This window comes from Salvelinus fontinalis, chromosome 20 (genome assembly GCF_029448725.1).
Source record: "Salvelinus fontinalis isolate EN_2023a chromosome 20, ASM2944872v1, whole genome shotgun sequence".
Classification (NCBI taxonomy): domain Eukaryota; kingdom Metazoa; phylum Chordata; class Actinopteri; order Salmoniformes; family Salmonidae; genus Salvelinus; species Salvelinus fontinalis.
This window is the reverse complement of record NC_074684.1, coordinates 29,615,428-29,628,317: the sequence shown is the minus strand read 5'-3', so window position 1 is coordinate 29,628,317 and position 12,890 is coordinate 29,615,428. Positions and strand designations below refer to the sequence as shown.

Sequence of the window (12,890 nt, the reverse complement as noted above, 5' to 3'; positions counted from 1 at the left end):
ACAACCATAGAAATGTAATTATATTGCTGTTTAAAACATTGCGGTGTTGCTTTAAGAAATCAATGGTGCATTGTGGGATGCAAAATGGCGCAATCGTGTTGTCAGCAAAGTAGCCAACCAGTTGTCTCTTACAGCCATACAGTTATATTTACAAATAAGTACAGTCGATAAAGTATTGCTAATAATTGTGTATCGAATATCACTTTGATAAACAGCAACTTTTTATTGCATTCGCCTCTTTTTGTCGAGACAACAGCCACCATGGTAAGTACCTAGGTACCTAACGTCATCGGGCTAGCAAGCAACTTGTTTTGCATTTAGGAATGCTAATTAGCTAGCTAAATAACGCTACTGATGATCTGTGTTTAAAATCTGACGGGCTTATGATAGAGGTTTGGGCTCACAATGCAGATAGATTTACAAGACATTTCCCTTTACTTTGTCTTTGTTAGTCCAGCAAAGTAGACACAGTGAAAAGTGAGTCCAGTATAAGAAGTTTTGAAAGAAAAAGTACTACTACTGAGTCTGCCACAAGAGGAAACGACAGAAGAAGTACTGAGTCTGCCACAAGAGGAAATGACAGAAGAAGTACTGAGTCTGCCATAAGAGGAAACGACAGAAGAAGTACTGAGTCGGCCACAAGAGGAAACGACAGAAGAAGTACTGAGTCTGCCACAAGAGGAAACGACAGAAGAAGTACTGAGTCGGCCACAAGAGGAAACGACAGAAGAAGTACTGAGTCTGCCATAAGAGGAAACGACAGAAGAAGTACTGAGTCTGCCACAAGAGGAAACGACAGAAGAAGTACTGAGTCTGCCACAAGAGGAAACGACAGAAGAAGTACTGAGTCTGCCACAAGAGGAAACGACAGAAGAAGTACTGAGTCGGCCACAAGAGGAAACGACAGAAGAAGTACTGAGTCTGCCACAAGAGGAAACGACAGAAGAAGTACTGAGTCTGCCACAAGAGGAAATGACAGAAGGACTACTGAGTCTGCCACAAGAGATGACAGAAGATCTACAAGCACAGGTCATTTAATGGTCTATTGTGATCACTTAACTGATATCACAAGTGTGTGTGTGTGCGCCTACCTTGGAGTCATGGTAAATAGTCACTGTTCTCTTGTATTTTTCTATTGAAGGGAAAGAAAAAAGGAAAACGAAACGGAACCGCAGTAGATCATCTTCCTCATCCAGCTCATCATCCTCGTCATCCTCCTCATCCTCATCCCGCTCTTCATCCCGCAGTAGGAGTAGTTCCAGCAGCAGTGGTGAGTGTGCCAGTACTTGTCCCGTAGTTGTAAAGAAGCACATGTACACTGCTTTCGGAAAGTTTTCAGACCCGTTCACTTTTTCCACATTTTGTTACGTTACAGCCTTATTCTAAAATGTATTAAATTGTTTTTTTCTTTCATCAATCTACACACAGTGTCCCAAAATGACAAAGCACAAACTGTTTTTATACATTTTTGCAAGTGAATTTAAAATATATCACATTTACTTAAGTATTCAGACCCTTTTCAGTACTTTGTTGAAGCGACTTGAAGCGATTACAGCCTTGCGTCTTCTTGGGTATGACGCTACAAGCTTGGCACACCTGTATTTGGGGAATTTCTCCAATTCTTCTCTGCAGATCCTCTCAAGCTCTGTCAGGTTGGATGGGAAGCATCGCTGCAGAGCTATTTTCAGGTCTCTCTAGAGATGTTCGATCGGGTTCAAGTCCAGGCTCTGGCTGGGCCACTCAAGGACATTCAGAGACTTGTCCCAAAGCCACTCCTGCATTCTTTTGGCTGTATGCTTAGGATTGTTGTCCTGTTGGAAGGTGAATCTTCACCCCAGTCTGAGGTCCTGAGTGCTCTGGACTAGGTTTTCATCAAGGATCTCTCTGTATTTTGCTCTGTTTATCTTTCCCTTGATCCCGACTAGTCTCCCAGTCCCTGCCACTTTGTCATTATCGGGTATTGTGTGATTGAGGATTTTTTATTTATTTAATCCATATTAGAATAAGGCTGTAATGTAGCAAAATGTAGAAAAAGTGAAGGCGTCTGAATACTTTCTGAATGGACTGTATCTGAAAGATTACCATATTATTTCAGGGCTCTACAGTCACATGTGCTCCTAAATTGAAAAATGTAGCAGCACACAAAGAAATTCAGGAGCACAATGAAAAATATTTGAGGTATTAATGAAATAATTGCCAGCAATTACAAAATACAGGGTTTAGGAGCACAAGCAAATAGATTTTTAAGATTGAGATGTAGGCTACATTGGGCCTATATGAATCCTAGCTACTTTTGAAGCACATCTCCTGAAGAAGCTCTCCCTTGTCCTTTCTTTCTGTGCTACCACGTTTGCATACTTCTGAGGCTGTGGGACAGGGAAGAAATCATTACAACAATTATTAACAGGGTGATTTTTTAAATTTTTCATCTAGGGGCACTGGTGCTCCCAAATAAAAATTTCAGGTAGAACAACAAAATATTTAGGAGCATATGCCTCCAAAATGGTAGCACTGTAGAGCCCTGTATATGTATAGCTAATAGTCAAAGCCTGAAGGACCGTGTTTCAGTTAGATTTTGCTTTCTCCTGTCTAGATTCCCACAGCAAATCCAGAAGGAATTCTAAGAAAAGGAAAAAGGAAAAACAACACAAGAAGGTATTTTTCTTCAAATATTCAGTTTTCAGTATTTATTTTGTTAAAGGTGTGGTTTGCGACTTACGTAAAGTGTCCTCTGTTTAAACTTTTTTTTATAGAAAGGGAAAAAGGAGAAGAAGCATAAACGAAAGAAGGACAAGAAAATGACACCAGAGGAGGAAAGCGCTGGACCTGGACCTATTCAGATCTCCAAGGTAGAATACATTTATGGGACTATTTATCCTTAACCAAGTTAGCTACATCCATACCAGTGGTTTGAAGCTTTCTGAAAGCTGTCATTTTGAAATTAAATATCTATCTTTCAGTATTTAAAGGAGAGGAGGAGAAAAAGCAAGTACAGCATGATCACAGGAAAGAAGATCAAAATGAAATTGAAGAAGTCCAAGAAAGACAAGCTGGTGTGTATGAGTGTGGTGTATGAAGGTTTTTACTTACAATGATTATGAAAAGTGGAGGTTATTTTGCCATAGTTGAAAGCACTGATTGTAAGTCTCTCTAAAATGTAAACTTATGCATACTACACATTGTTTCAACAGAGGGACAAGAATCGCGCCGAACTGCTCGAGTTCCTCAACTCCACGTTGTAATGCAAAGGCCGTCACCGTTGGTTATGTTCCAGAACCTTCCAATTTTTGTCCAGAACAGAACTCAGGGAAAGACGACCCTTTTGATTAAGCTCTGAACTAACATCCATTTACAGGGTTATTATTATCACTGCAAGAGATGTGGGACATGGCCTGTTATCTCAAAATGACAGAATGTGCCATGTCTCTCTTTTAGAAAAAGCGTGCTGTCACTCCTGTGGTTGTCGGCCCCTTTCTTCAGACCAGTAGAGACTGCTGAAGGGAGAACAGCTCATAATAATGGCTGGAACGGAGCCAATGGAATGGCATCAAACCATCTGTATTCGATGCCATTCCACCAATTCCGCTCCCGCCATTACCACAAGCCCGTCCTCCCCAATTAAGGTGCCACCAACCTCCTGTGCTTCACACTGTTTGTAACTGATGTCTGTGTGTTTGGTCTTTAGAATTGTAATTTTACTATAACATCAAAGGAGCCAGTCACCGACTTTTTTTTCAGTATGTTTGCTGCACAAGGTGTTGCTAAGCAAGATAGAACAGTGTTGCTGTGGTGGAGACTACAGATCAGCAAAGATCTGAGTGATGAACAACATACCTGGGTTCAAATAGTATCGGTTTTCTTTTAAGTACTTCAGTTGATTAAGCTTGCCCGGCACAATGAAACAAAAGGAAAAGTGCCAACCCGTCCATCTTTCACGCCAGCAGGCTCAAGCACTTAAAGTATTTGAAAGCAAATACTATTTAAACCCAGGTCTGATGAACAAAGAGATTTGGGTACATTTTATTGTAACGTAATCTGTCAAACAGAACACCAGTCCGGCATTGCATTGTGTTTGATGATCCATGTTTTTCTAGTTGTTTTAAGAAGGTTCAAAACAGTCCTGCAGCTAAACTCGGGTACCCTGGAATGTTGTTATTGTTAGATATATTGATTATCAGAGATTAATGTATAGTATGTACAAATCTGAGACTGGAAACTGGATGTCATCACATGTAATACTATAAATCAATATTATTTTGGATGAGCTTTTTATATTTTGTGAAGCCCACTTGATGTGGCAAACTGCTACAGTCCACCCAATAAAACAGCGCTTCTCTCAACAGCAATAAACTGCTGCTGTTTATAGAGATTCTTTACAATAGTCATCTGAAATGTTACAGTACAATCAAGCATCCATTCCCATTGTGTATGAATTATTGCTGCCATTGTGTGCCTCTTATGAGACACGGTTTGTCCTGTATCCAGGCTTTGTCAATCTTATTGGACAAGGCAAATAGCCCAGGCTCCTCAACCTTGGTTGCTGAGCAATAAAACGGTGCCTTTGTGGTTACCACTTAGCTTTTCTCATGCTTACCCTTAGCTTTGATGTGGATTTCTATGCTTTTCTACTGAGAAATTGCCATAGGAAAGTGATTTGAAATATTTGCCATTTGAAATATTTGCACAGAAATTGTATTTTGCCGATAAGTCAATAGCAATAAAGTAAGACCGACAACACAAAGAGATCAAGATGCACTGTATTCCAACTGTAAAGAGCTAGAACGAAGATTGATATAATCTACAATGTCATGGTAACCACTCCAATAGAGTATTCAGTTTGCTGTTGATTTTTCAAGTTATAAAAAGGTCACTAAAAAGTCATGATTAGCAGCACTTCCCTTTACAGTGCCAAAAAATGCTTGAGAATAAAACAGAACTTGTTGATTGTTTCATGTGTAAGTCTCATTGGTTAACTACAATTTAAATACATTAAGCTCCGGAGTATTATGTTGTTATAAAGATTTTTTTTGCTTTTTGCACAGTAAAAGGAAGTGCATGCAACACAATTTTCTTAGAAACGATCTAATTTACAATAAAGGTACAGCAAAGAATGTGTCTGAAAATCTCAAAACATTGTAAAATATCCTTAGCATAGCTCCCCATATTGAATTCATAAGTCAAAGGCTTTCAATAGTGGATGACCCCACACTGCCGAAGGAGAGGAAGGGAGAAACATGTCTCCTATTTCTCCCCATTCTTGTTCAAAGCAGACTGGGCAGGTTCCAGGGGTTTATTATAGACTACATCTCACTAGCGTCGCTCTATCGTCCACTGAACCACAACACTGTCCTGTGGCTCCCCAGCTCAGAAGGCCTTGGTAGTGTACAGCCCTTTATGTCTGAAGTTGGGCATGCTCCACACCCTCTGGGACCTGTCAGCCCTTTCCTCCAGCGCCTTCTCCACATCTTCTGACACCGTCTTCAGCTCGCACACACCCTCCCCTCCCCCTCCAGTCGAGGTCAGACCCAAGGTGCTGCCAAAGGGGTTGATCTTGACGCGTGACTTGAAGTTCATGAGAGACATGCTCATGGCCCGTTTGTTGTTCCACTGGCGCGAGAGCCGCTGCGCCTCCTGCTCCTCCCTCATGCGGTCCAAGGCCTCGAGGACGACTGTGCGGAAAAGGGCAGACACCTCCTGCACCTCCGGCTCGTTCTCAGTCACCACCTGGCGGAACCTGGATGTCAGAGAGAGAAGTCAAATCGGTCTCAGCTAGACCCATGTGTGACTGGTCGGGTGGCTGTGTTAGGTTAGGCCCCTGAGCTAAAGCCTAGGAATTAACTCAGAGAGCCAACACAGGTCTTCATGTTACTGGCCAGGGTTCAAACCCAGGTATCTTGCGCACCACAAGACTGTTAGCCCACCAAGCTCAGGCCTAGGCATTCATACAAGAAGCCAACACAAGTCTTCAGGACTCATCACGTGAGTCTGGTTCCAAACCTCCCCCAATACATATGCATCAGGATAAATGGATGACTTATCTATAGATTTTAAAATTGTACAAAACCAAGAGACCTTAAGCCGTCCGCTGTAATCGATAGCTTTGTTTCACTTTGCCTAGTTATAGGCACAGGAGAGAAACTATGTGGGCGTCTAGTTTTCTCATAGAGGGTTCAGAGTACATGCGTGGGAAGTACATGAGCTCGTACCATTACGCTCAGCAGCGTTTACCATCGCCACTGTACCACCACAACGTGCTATCACTAATGCACTTGAAAAACCTTTGATCCAAACAAGCCTATTATATCAGAAGAGCTTCTCTCTGCTTTTCCAGCATGCTTTTGTGACAGCATCAGTGCTCTCGAGTCCCTTGCTCATCGGCTGGCCGCTAGCCGATGGGATATTTAATGGTGGCCCCTCTGTCTTCCCATAGAGATGGGATACTTAAAGATACTTACTCCTCTCAAGATTAGGCTGATAAGTTCTTAGGCCTTCAAATAGGTCAGCCCCCACCTGTACCCATGCTCCTGTTGATTTGGCCGATTGGCCTCCACCTCTTTTTATATTCTCTCTGTCTCTCTCTCTCTCTCTCTCTGCCTCACATTACTGTCACACAACCTTGGTCAGAGTAAGAGGGTAATCAATTATGAGGACAGCATTGAATCAATGGGGGTCGGAGGTCAGGGGTTGTATAGAGAACTTGACCAGAAAGCCAGTGTAGATTAGGGGGATAACACTCTCCGCTGGGTCGGAAGAAAGCAGATGTTTCTGGTTTTCAGAATACAGTATTATTCCCTGAAAAACGGATGTGGGGACTCTGCTCTGTCGTCTTTTTATGCCAGATACGTTAGGTTAGGGGGTTAAGTACAGAGTACAGAAGGTCAAAGGTTACTCACCTCAGTATGACAGCTCCGCAGTAGGATGGATGCACCTTGGAGCACAGGTCCTCCAGGCCCAGCTTCTCACCAGGTAACACGTCGTAGTTGTTGCGTGGCGTGTTGACCAGCCAGCTGTAGTCCACGCCAGTCTGGAGGCGCCGGTACTCGCTGTCCCTCTCACGCTGCATCCTCTCGGCCTCCTTCAGCTGCCAGTTGAGCTCCAGCATCAGGGTGTCCGTGACCACGTCAGACGGGTCCCGCCGCGGACTCCGGTAGTCCGGCTCGCTGCTCCAACTGAACCACGAGGCCATCGCCACCGACGCCTTGTCCCCCTCGTGCCCCGTGCTGCATGGGAGGAACCAGACGGGAGTGTGAGGAGAGGCCATGGTGTAAATCTGTAGTAGAGTGCCTCTCTAGTACAGTGCATGCAATAAAATAAAAGTCTACTGTGTTTGCTAGGTTGTGGTATGGACTGTTTGTCTTATAGGGTTGGTTTTCCACAATGAGGTTTTCTCAATATTTCTTTGATGAAAAAGATCATTGTAAATGGAAGGGAAGGGAATCCTACAAAGTACTCCTATTGATATTCTCCATATTGAATAAGAGAGGATCATTTGTAATCTTACGATTTATTGGATGGATTGTGTGGATGTCTAGATAGTCTGTTAGCCTGGGTTGCCATCACATCAATGTAATTCATGAGAGGTACAGGTAACGTGCGTACCTCGCTAGCTAACATCTGTTTGTTGCCAACAGCTTGGAGGCTTTCTACACCTTTCTCCCCTGGACAGGCTATTATCACAGATCAAAAGAACATTCCCAAAGGAGAACAGCACAAAGAGAGAGGTGTTTCACAGCCACAACCCTTTTATTCAGGTGTCTGTCTGTACAAGCTAAAGCCTTTCATATCCAGTCCCTTCCTTCACATCCACTCTCATTGCGTCTTTGTCCTAAATGGCACCCTATTCCCTACATAGTGCACTACCCTATAGGCTCTGGTCAACAATAGTGCTATATAGGGAATAGGGTACCATTTGGGATGCTGTCTTCTCTGCTTCATGACTCCCACTTCCTGTCAACCTCTTTCAGGGGTGTCCATTAAAACTGAAGGGGGCTGTTCTATGCATTTATAAAACTGAAAAAATACACAAGATATTGTTTGTTATACGCATAAATAATCGGAATAAACTAATTTGACCATCAGTGCCTCTGTGTTGGCATGATTTTTTATTGTTTTTATTACCGAAAGTGGGATTTTGATTAAAAATATATATATATTTTGTACGTTTGTGTTGGTTTTTATTGTAAATGATGTAGATGAACAATGTATGTGTTTATTAACAGGGGCTTATTGAACAGATAGAGAGACAGCATGAGATTAGTCCCATCCCTGCTCTCTATATGATCAGATCAGTGCAGCTTTTTGGTAGGTAGCTTTTCGACTTAAATGGTACATATTGATTTATTTGGATCCCCATTAGCTTTTGCCAAAGCAGTAGCTATTCTTCCTGGGGTCCACAAAAAAACACAAAACATGACAAGTAACAAAACACTGATAGACTGATAGACAAGGACAGTAACACAAATTAAAATACAACGATATACAAACAATACAACAAAAAAAACATTATAGTAAAAACAAGATTATGTCTGTCTATATGTGCGTGTTTTTGTGTGTCCCCTTACAGCCCCCGACGTTCCATTAAATGCTGTTTAATCTTTTTTTAAAGATAATTTTGCTGTTTGCTTGAGTAATTAGTGATGAAAGGGAGTTCCATCCGATCATGGCTCTGTATAATACTGTGCGTTGCCACTGGAGTCAGACAGTTTCTCTGGACCCCGAATGTTATGTTTAGCTTTGCTTTGGCTAATGGATAAATGTTTATTGGTAGATCTATTCGGTCGTAATTTTCTCATGTTAAGCGTAACATTTCACAATCTTTACAATGTGTCGCAATGTTGCCATTTTTAGACTGTTGGCAATAATATAATGACTAGTTCAATAGGCTAATTAAAGTTGGAAATTCAAACATTGCAGATTGTACCTGACCCTGCATGACATGAGCCGTCCTCGCGCTCTCTCCCAGCTTGGGTGGAAAGTTGTTTGTAAAACCAGTCTATTAATGTCAAATAATCAGTAGCAACCCATCATTCAGTGCAGAGCCCCACCTGTTTTAAGCCCCACATTATTTGGGGGGAGTTGCCTGTTTTGCATGTAATTTTGGAAGTAATAAGTGTCACATATCAATTTGCAAACAATGTAAACAAAAACATCATTATAATAATTGAGTTAATAAAGCAGCATAGTCTCTTTTTTGTTTTCTTGAGTAAGGCAGCACTCAAAGGCAGGTGTTTCAGCCTAGCTCAGTGCTTTCTGTGGTGTGGGGCAGCCAGCGGAAAATACGGAGCGTAGGGGTTGGTAATGATTTCTGCCACGCTCAAAACAACTGTTAACTGAAATCTGACTTCAGTGAGTTCAATACAACGGGGAACTCGGGAAAAAAACGAGATCCGACTGGGAAAATAAGTTTTCAACGGTCACCATACTCGGAAATGTAAGTCGGGAACTCAAGCCTCTTTCTAGAGAGTTCTAGATCACTGACGTCATCATGATTCGACCTTGTTTTTTTCCAAGTTCCCAGTTGTATTGAAAGCACCATAAATCAAGAGAATGCCAGATTGATGACAAAGTTTGATGGCAAAATTTGCACATGAAGGACCGCCACGCCTTCTTCCTGTTCAAGAGAGCACAGCACAATAAGATGAGTCCAAAAATGTATTGTATGCCGCTGCATAAATGATGTAATATGCCAGGGAGATATGCATACTGTAGCTAAGAAAGTAATACTAAGTGTATGTTGTGTAGTAAGCTGTTTGTATCCCATGTGCCTCACCCTAATAATTTGGTCTATTTACCCCTCTTAATTTCGCCTACTGTTCTGACTTGGTGGTGCACATGTAGCCTATAATCTGATTCAGAGAAATGTAATCATCGAATATTGTAAGAGCTTTCATTGTCTGCTTATATGCCCCCTTTATTTTTCCTACGGTTCTGACTTGGTGTACACGAAGAAAACTGTAAGAATGGCCAATGTTCTGAATTCTGTCCTGTACATTTCAAAAGCACTGAACAAATAGTTATATTGATTACATGATTTACATCCGCCCTAGCTCACTCATTACTGTTTTAATCGAAATTACAGATTGCCTCTTATCCGCTTGTCATCCCCTTATGCCATAGTTTGTACATCTCAATTGTCAGTAGAAACCACATTTGTTTAAACAAGTCAACCATATCAGCTGTTTTTTTTAATGGCAGTAAATGAAACTGTTTCGCTGCCAGACAAGGCCCTGCTGTTAGCCAGGTGTAGTGGTGGTAAGGTGTTCGGCCTGCTGTTGGGACTCTGCTATTGGGACAACTTGATTTATGTAGTCCCTAACAGATTGTGGGCAAAGTTTGTCACCGTTATAGTGCAATTTATGTATTGTTTAGTGTTGTGTTGTGGCTTTGCTGGCATGCATCCCCCACCCCAAAAATGGTTTGCGACCAAGATTTACATGCTAAAATTGCCACTGCAAATATTAGTCAGTCCACCCTCAAAACACTAGTTCACGAGGGATTGTTTCATTATGCAGTGTACTATATATAGCTATATACCATATTTAGTTGCTATTTAGCTGCTATTTATAAACTTTTAATACAAATTACATATCAAATAGCATAACAATTAGGAAGAAACAGTAGTCGGCTTAAGGATAAATTCAGCCACTACTCAGCGGGTTTTGTCTTGCTATATTCAAGATAAATTAAATCAAATTAAATCCAACCAACAAATTTTGGGCTGTTGAGTATCCAGACAATCTGTCCCCAGAGCATCCTATACAGTTAATCTCTTTCTGTAACGTGTTGAGGCCAGCAATTAAGGAGAATGAGAGGCTCAATTAGGCTTAAGATGTTGCAGAACTGCTGTATTTGAAGCACCACTCACTTATGTTTCCCTGATGTTGCTAGTACGGCAATCAAGCTGTTTTTACCATCCCTGTAACTGTCGTTTCTGCTGATAGATCGTTTTCTAAACTGAACCTCATAAAAAACTACCTAAGAAGCATTAATCTTTCGGTCTGATATGGCTTTTGAACACCTGAGTAAGCTCCACTCATTGGACTGGCGCCGTCGTAGCCTTAACCACAGCATACAGTACTGTCAAAAGTATTTATTACATTTAAAAAAATAAAATAAATAGACATTGATGACCGGCGCATATGGGCCCCAAGAGCTTGAACATGATACGTGACCATCCAATGTTATATCTAGGAGTTTTACTCCCTTAACTTGCTCAATGGTCACACCCTTTATACACATCTCCAGCTAAGGTTTAGGTTTTAGAAAATATTTTGAACCAAATACAATGATTTGAGTTTGATGTATTTAAGACCAGTTTATTATTAATCACCTATTATGATACCGACTGCAACTCCTTATTTAGAATTTCATTGAGCTCATATGTATATGATTATAATGATAATAATGTTATAATGAGTATTCATAAACGCTTAATGGAGTATTTCTATCCTGCCATCAGTGCCAATCCCAACCACTTTCCATATTGATGAAGTGTAATTGTAAGGTTAACTCATGAATATGCAAGTATTTCCTAAGCCTTGTTTATACCTGACCTTAACATGCATCCTTCGTTCTGGTCTTGACCTGATCTTGTGTTTACACTTTTAAGATCTGATCACAATCAGATCACAATGTTTCTTTTGATCATCTACACTTGTCTAAAAATGTTGGCACAATCAGAATGTGGACAAGATCAAGACAAAGACTGCATCTCAAAACCAGGTATAAACAGGGCTCCTGCATTGACTCCTGTTTCCTGGAATGTGTCCCACTCCTTCTGTCCTCCTGCCCAGAATAGCCCTGCTTATATCTGGTGCTAACATGTGACCTTCGTCCTGAATTTGCCCGTTTACACAGATTTGAAATGTAGACTTCATCAAAATCAGTTCACAATTAATATTTTAATTGTCTATACCTGTCTGAAAATGTGGGAACAATCAGAATGTGGATATGATCCAGAAACAAGCTGCATGTTAGCACCAGGTATAAACGGTGCTAATGTTGTACTAATTTGCTCAAACACACTACTCCTATGGATCAAACTGAACACATTGGATAACATGGAATAGAAGGGTGATTTTTCATGGAACTTTCCAGAAGTAGATAGGCTTCCCTGTTATTTAATTTGTATGTAATTGTAGGTAGGTGTGATTAGATTTAAGGTTAAAGACGTTCTCATCTAGTGTATAGTGAGTCTTTCTTAGACAATAAATATATATATGCATGTTACTGATTTGGATAAATTATATATTTTAAAACTATATTGTCCACTTTTAACATCCTGACTATCAGAAACCTCACTTGGCACATATTGTAGTCCCTACTAATACTGCACATCTCCCCTTAAACTAAAACAAAACATTGTATGATTAAACTCTGCTTACCTGAACTCTCGTCAGTCTTGGAAGCTATAGCAGGAGTGAATTCACAAGGGAGTGAATATATGATGTATATTATGACCAAAAGATAGATGAAGAGAGAGATGTTGTTGGAAGATGTGTTGCTGTCGGTCGCACGGACTCTGATAGTTCTCCTCTTGCTTGTGAAGTCTTTGAGCACACACACTCTCACTTAGTCTTATACAGTAAACCCCACCCCTTTCACACACAGTCCCCTCCTACCTGGAGCCATAGCCTGTGGTTGATTCCACACACACACACACACACACACACACACACACACACACACACACACACACACACACACACACACCCACACACACACACACACACACACACACACACACACACACACACACACACACACACACACACACACACACACACACACACACACACACACACACACACACACACACACGCACACACACACACACACCCCTCCTCCCCGGAGGCATGGCCTGTCATTGCTTGTTTCCAGAGATTGGGGGC

General features: G+C 41.3%; 2 protein-coding genes across 2 annotated transcripts; one reads left to right on the top strand and one right to left on the bottom strand.

The window, feature by feature from the left end:
* Positions 1–60: 60 nt before the first annotated feature.
* Positions 61–4,949, top strand: si:ch211-22i13.2 (uncharacterized protein LOC553945 homolog). The gene is made up of 7 exons (XM_055873139.1): positions 61–264; positions 453–1,029; positions 1,142–1,270; positions 2,594–2,655; positions 2,754–2,849; positions 2,961–3,053; positions 3,192–4,949. The coding sequence occupies exons 1-7, from the start codon at positions 262–264 to the stop codon at positions 3,240–3,242; spliced, it is 1,011 nt and encodes a 336-aa protein (XP_055729114.1). The 5' UTR covers positions 61–261; the 3' UTR covers positions 3,243–4,949.
* rd3 (retinal degeneration 3, GUCY2D regulator) lies at positions 4,740–12,577 on the bottom strand. Its single transcript, XM_055873140.1, has 3 exons — positions 12,384–12,577; positions 6,894–7,220; positions 4,740–5,734 (listed from the first exon to the last, which is right to left on the bottom strand). Exons 2-3 carry the CDS (start codon positions 7,184–7,186, stop codon positions 5,365–5,367), a joined length of 663 nt encoding a protein of 220 aa, XP_055729115.1. The 5' UTR covers positions 7,187–7,220; positions 12,384–12,577; the 3' UTR covers positions 4,740–5,364.
* Between the last annotated feature and the right edge of the window lie 313 nt (positions 12,578–12,890).

Excerpts from the sequence above, each read along its gene's own strand:
- si:ch211-22i13.2 (XM_055873139.1), top strand. Across the intron at positions 2,850-2,960 it reads GACCTATTCAGATCTCCAAG|TATTTAAAGGAGAGGAGGAG; the intron begins GTAGAATACATT and ends TCTATCTTTCAG. Across the intron at positions 3,054-3,191 it reads AGTCCAAGAAAGACAAGCTG|AGGGACAAGAATCGCGCCGA; the intron begins GTGTGTATGAGT and ends TTGTTTCAACAG.
- rd3 (XM_055873140.1), bottom strand. The coding sequence starts at position 7,186 with ATGGCCTCGTGGTTCAGTTGGAGCAGCGAGCCGGACTACCGGAGTCCG. Across the intron at positions 5,735-6,893 it reads TGCGGAGCTGTCATACTGAG|GTTCCGCCAGGTGGTGACTG; the intron begins GTGAGTAACCTT and ends TCTGACATCCAG.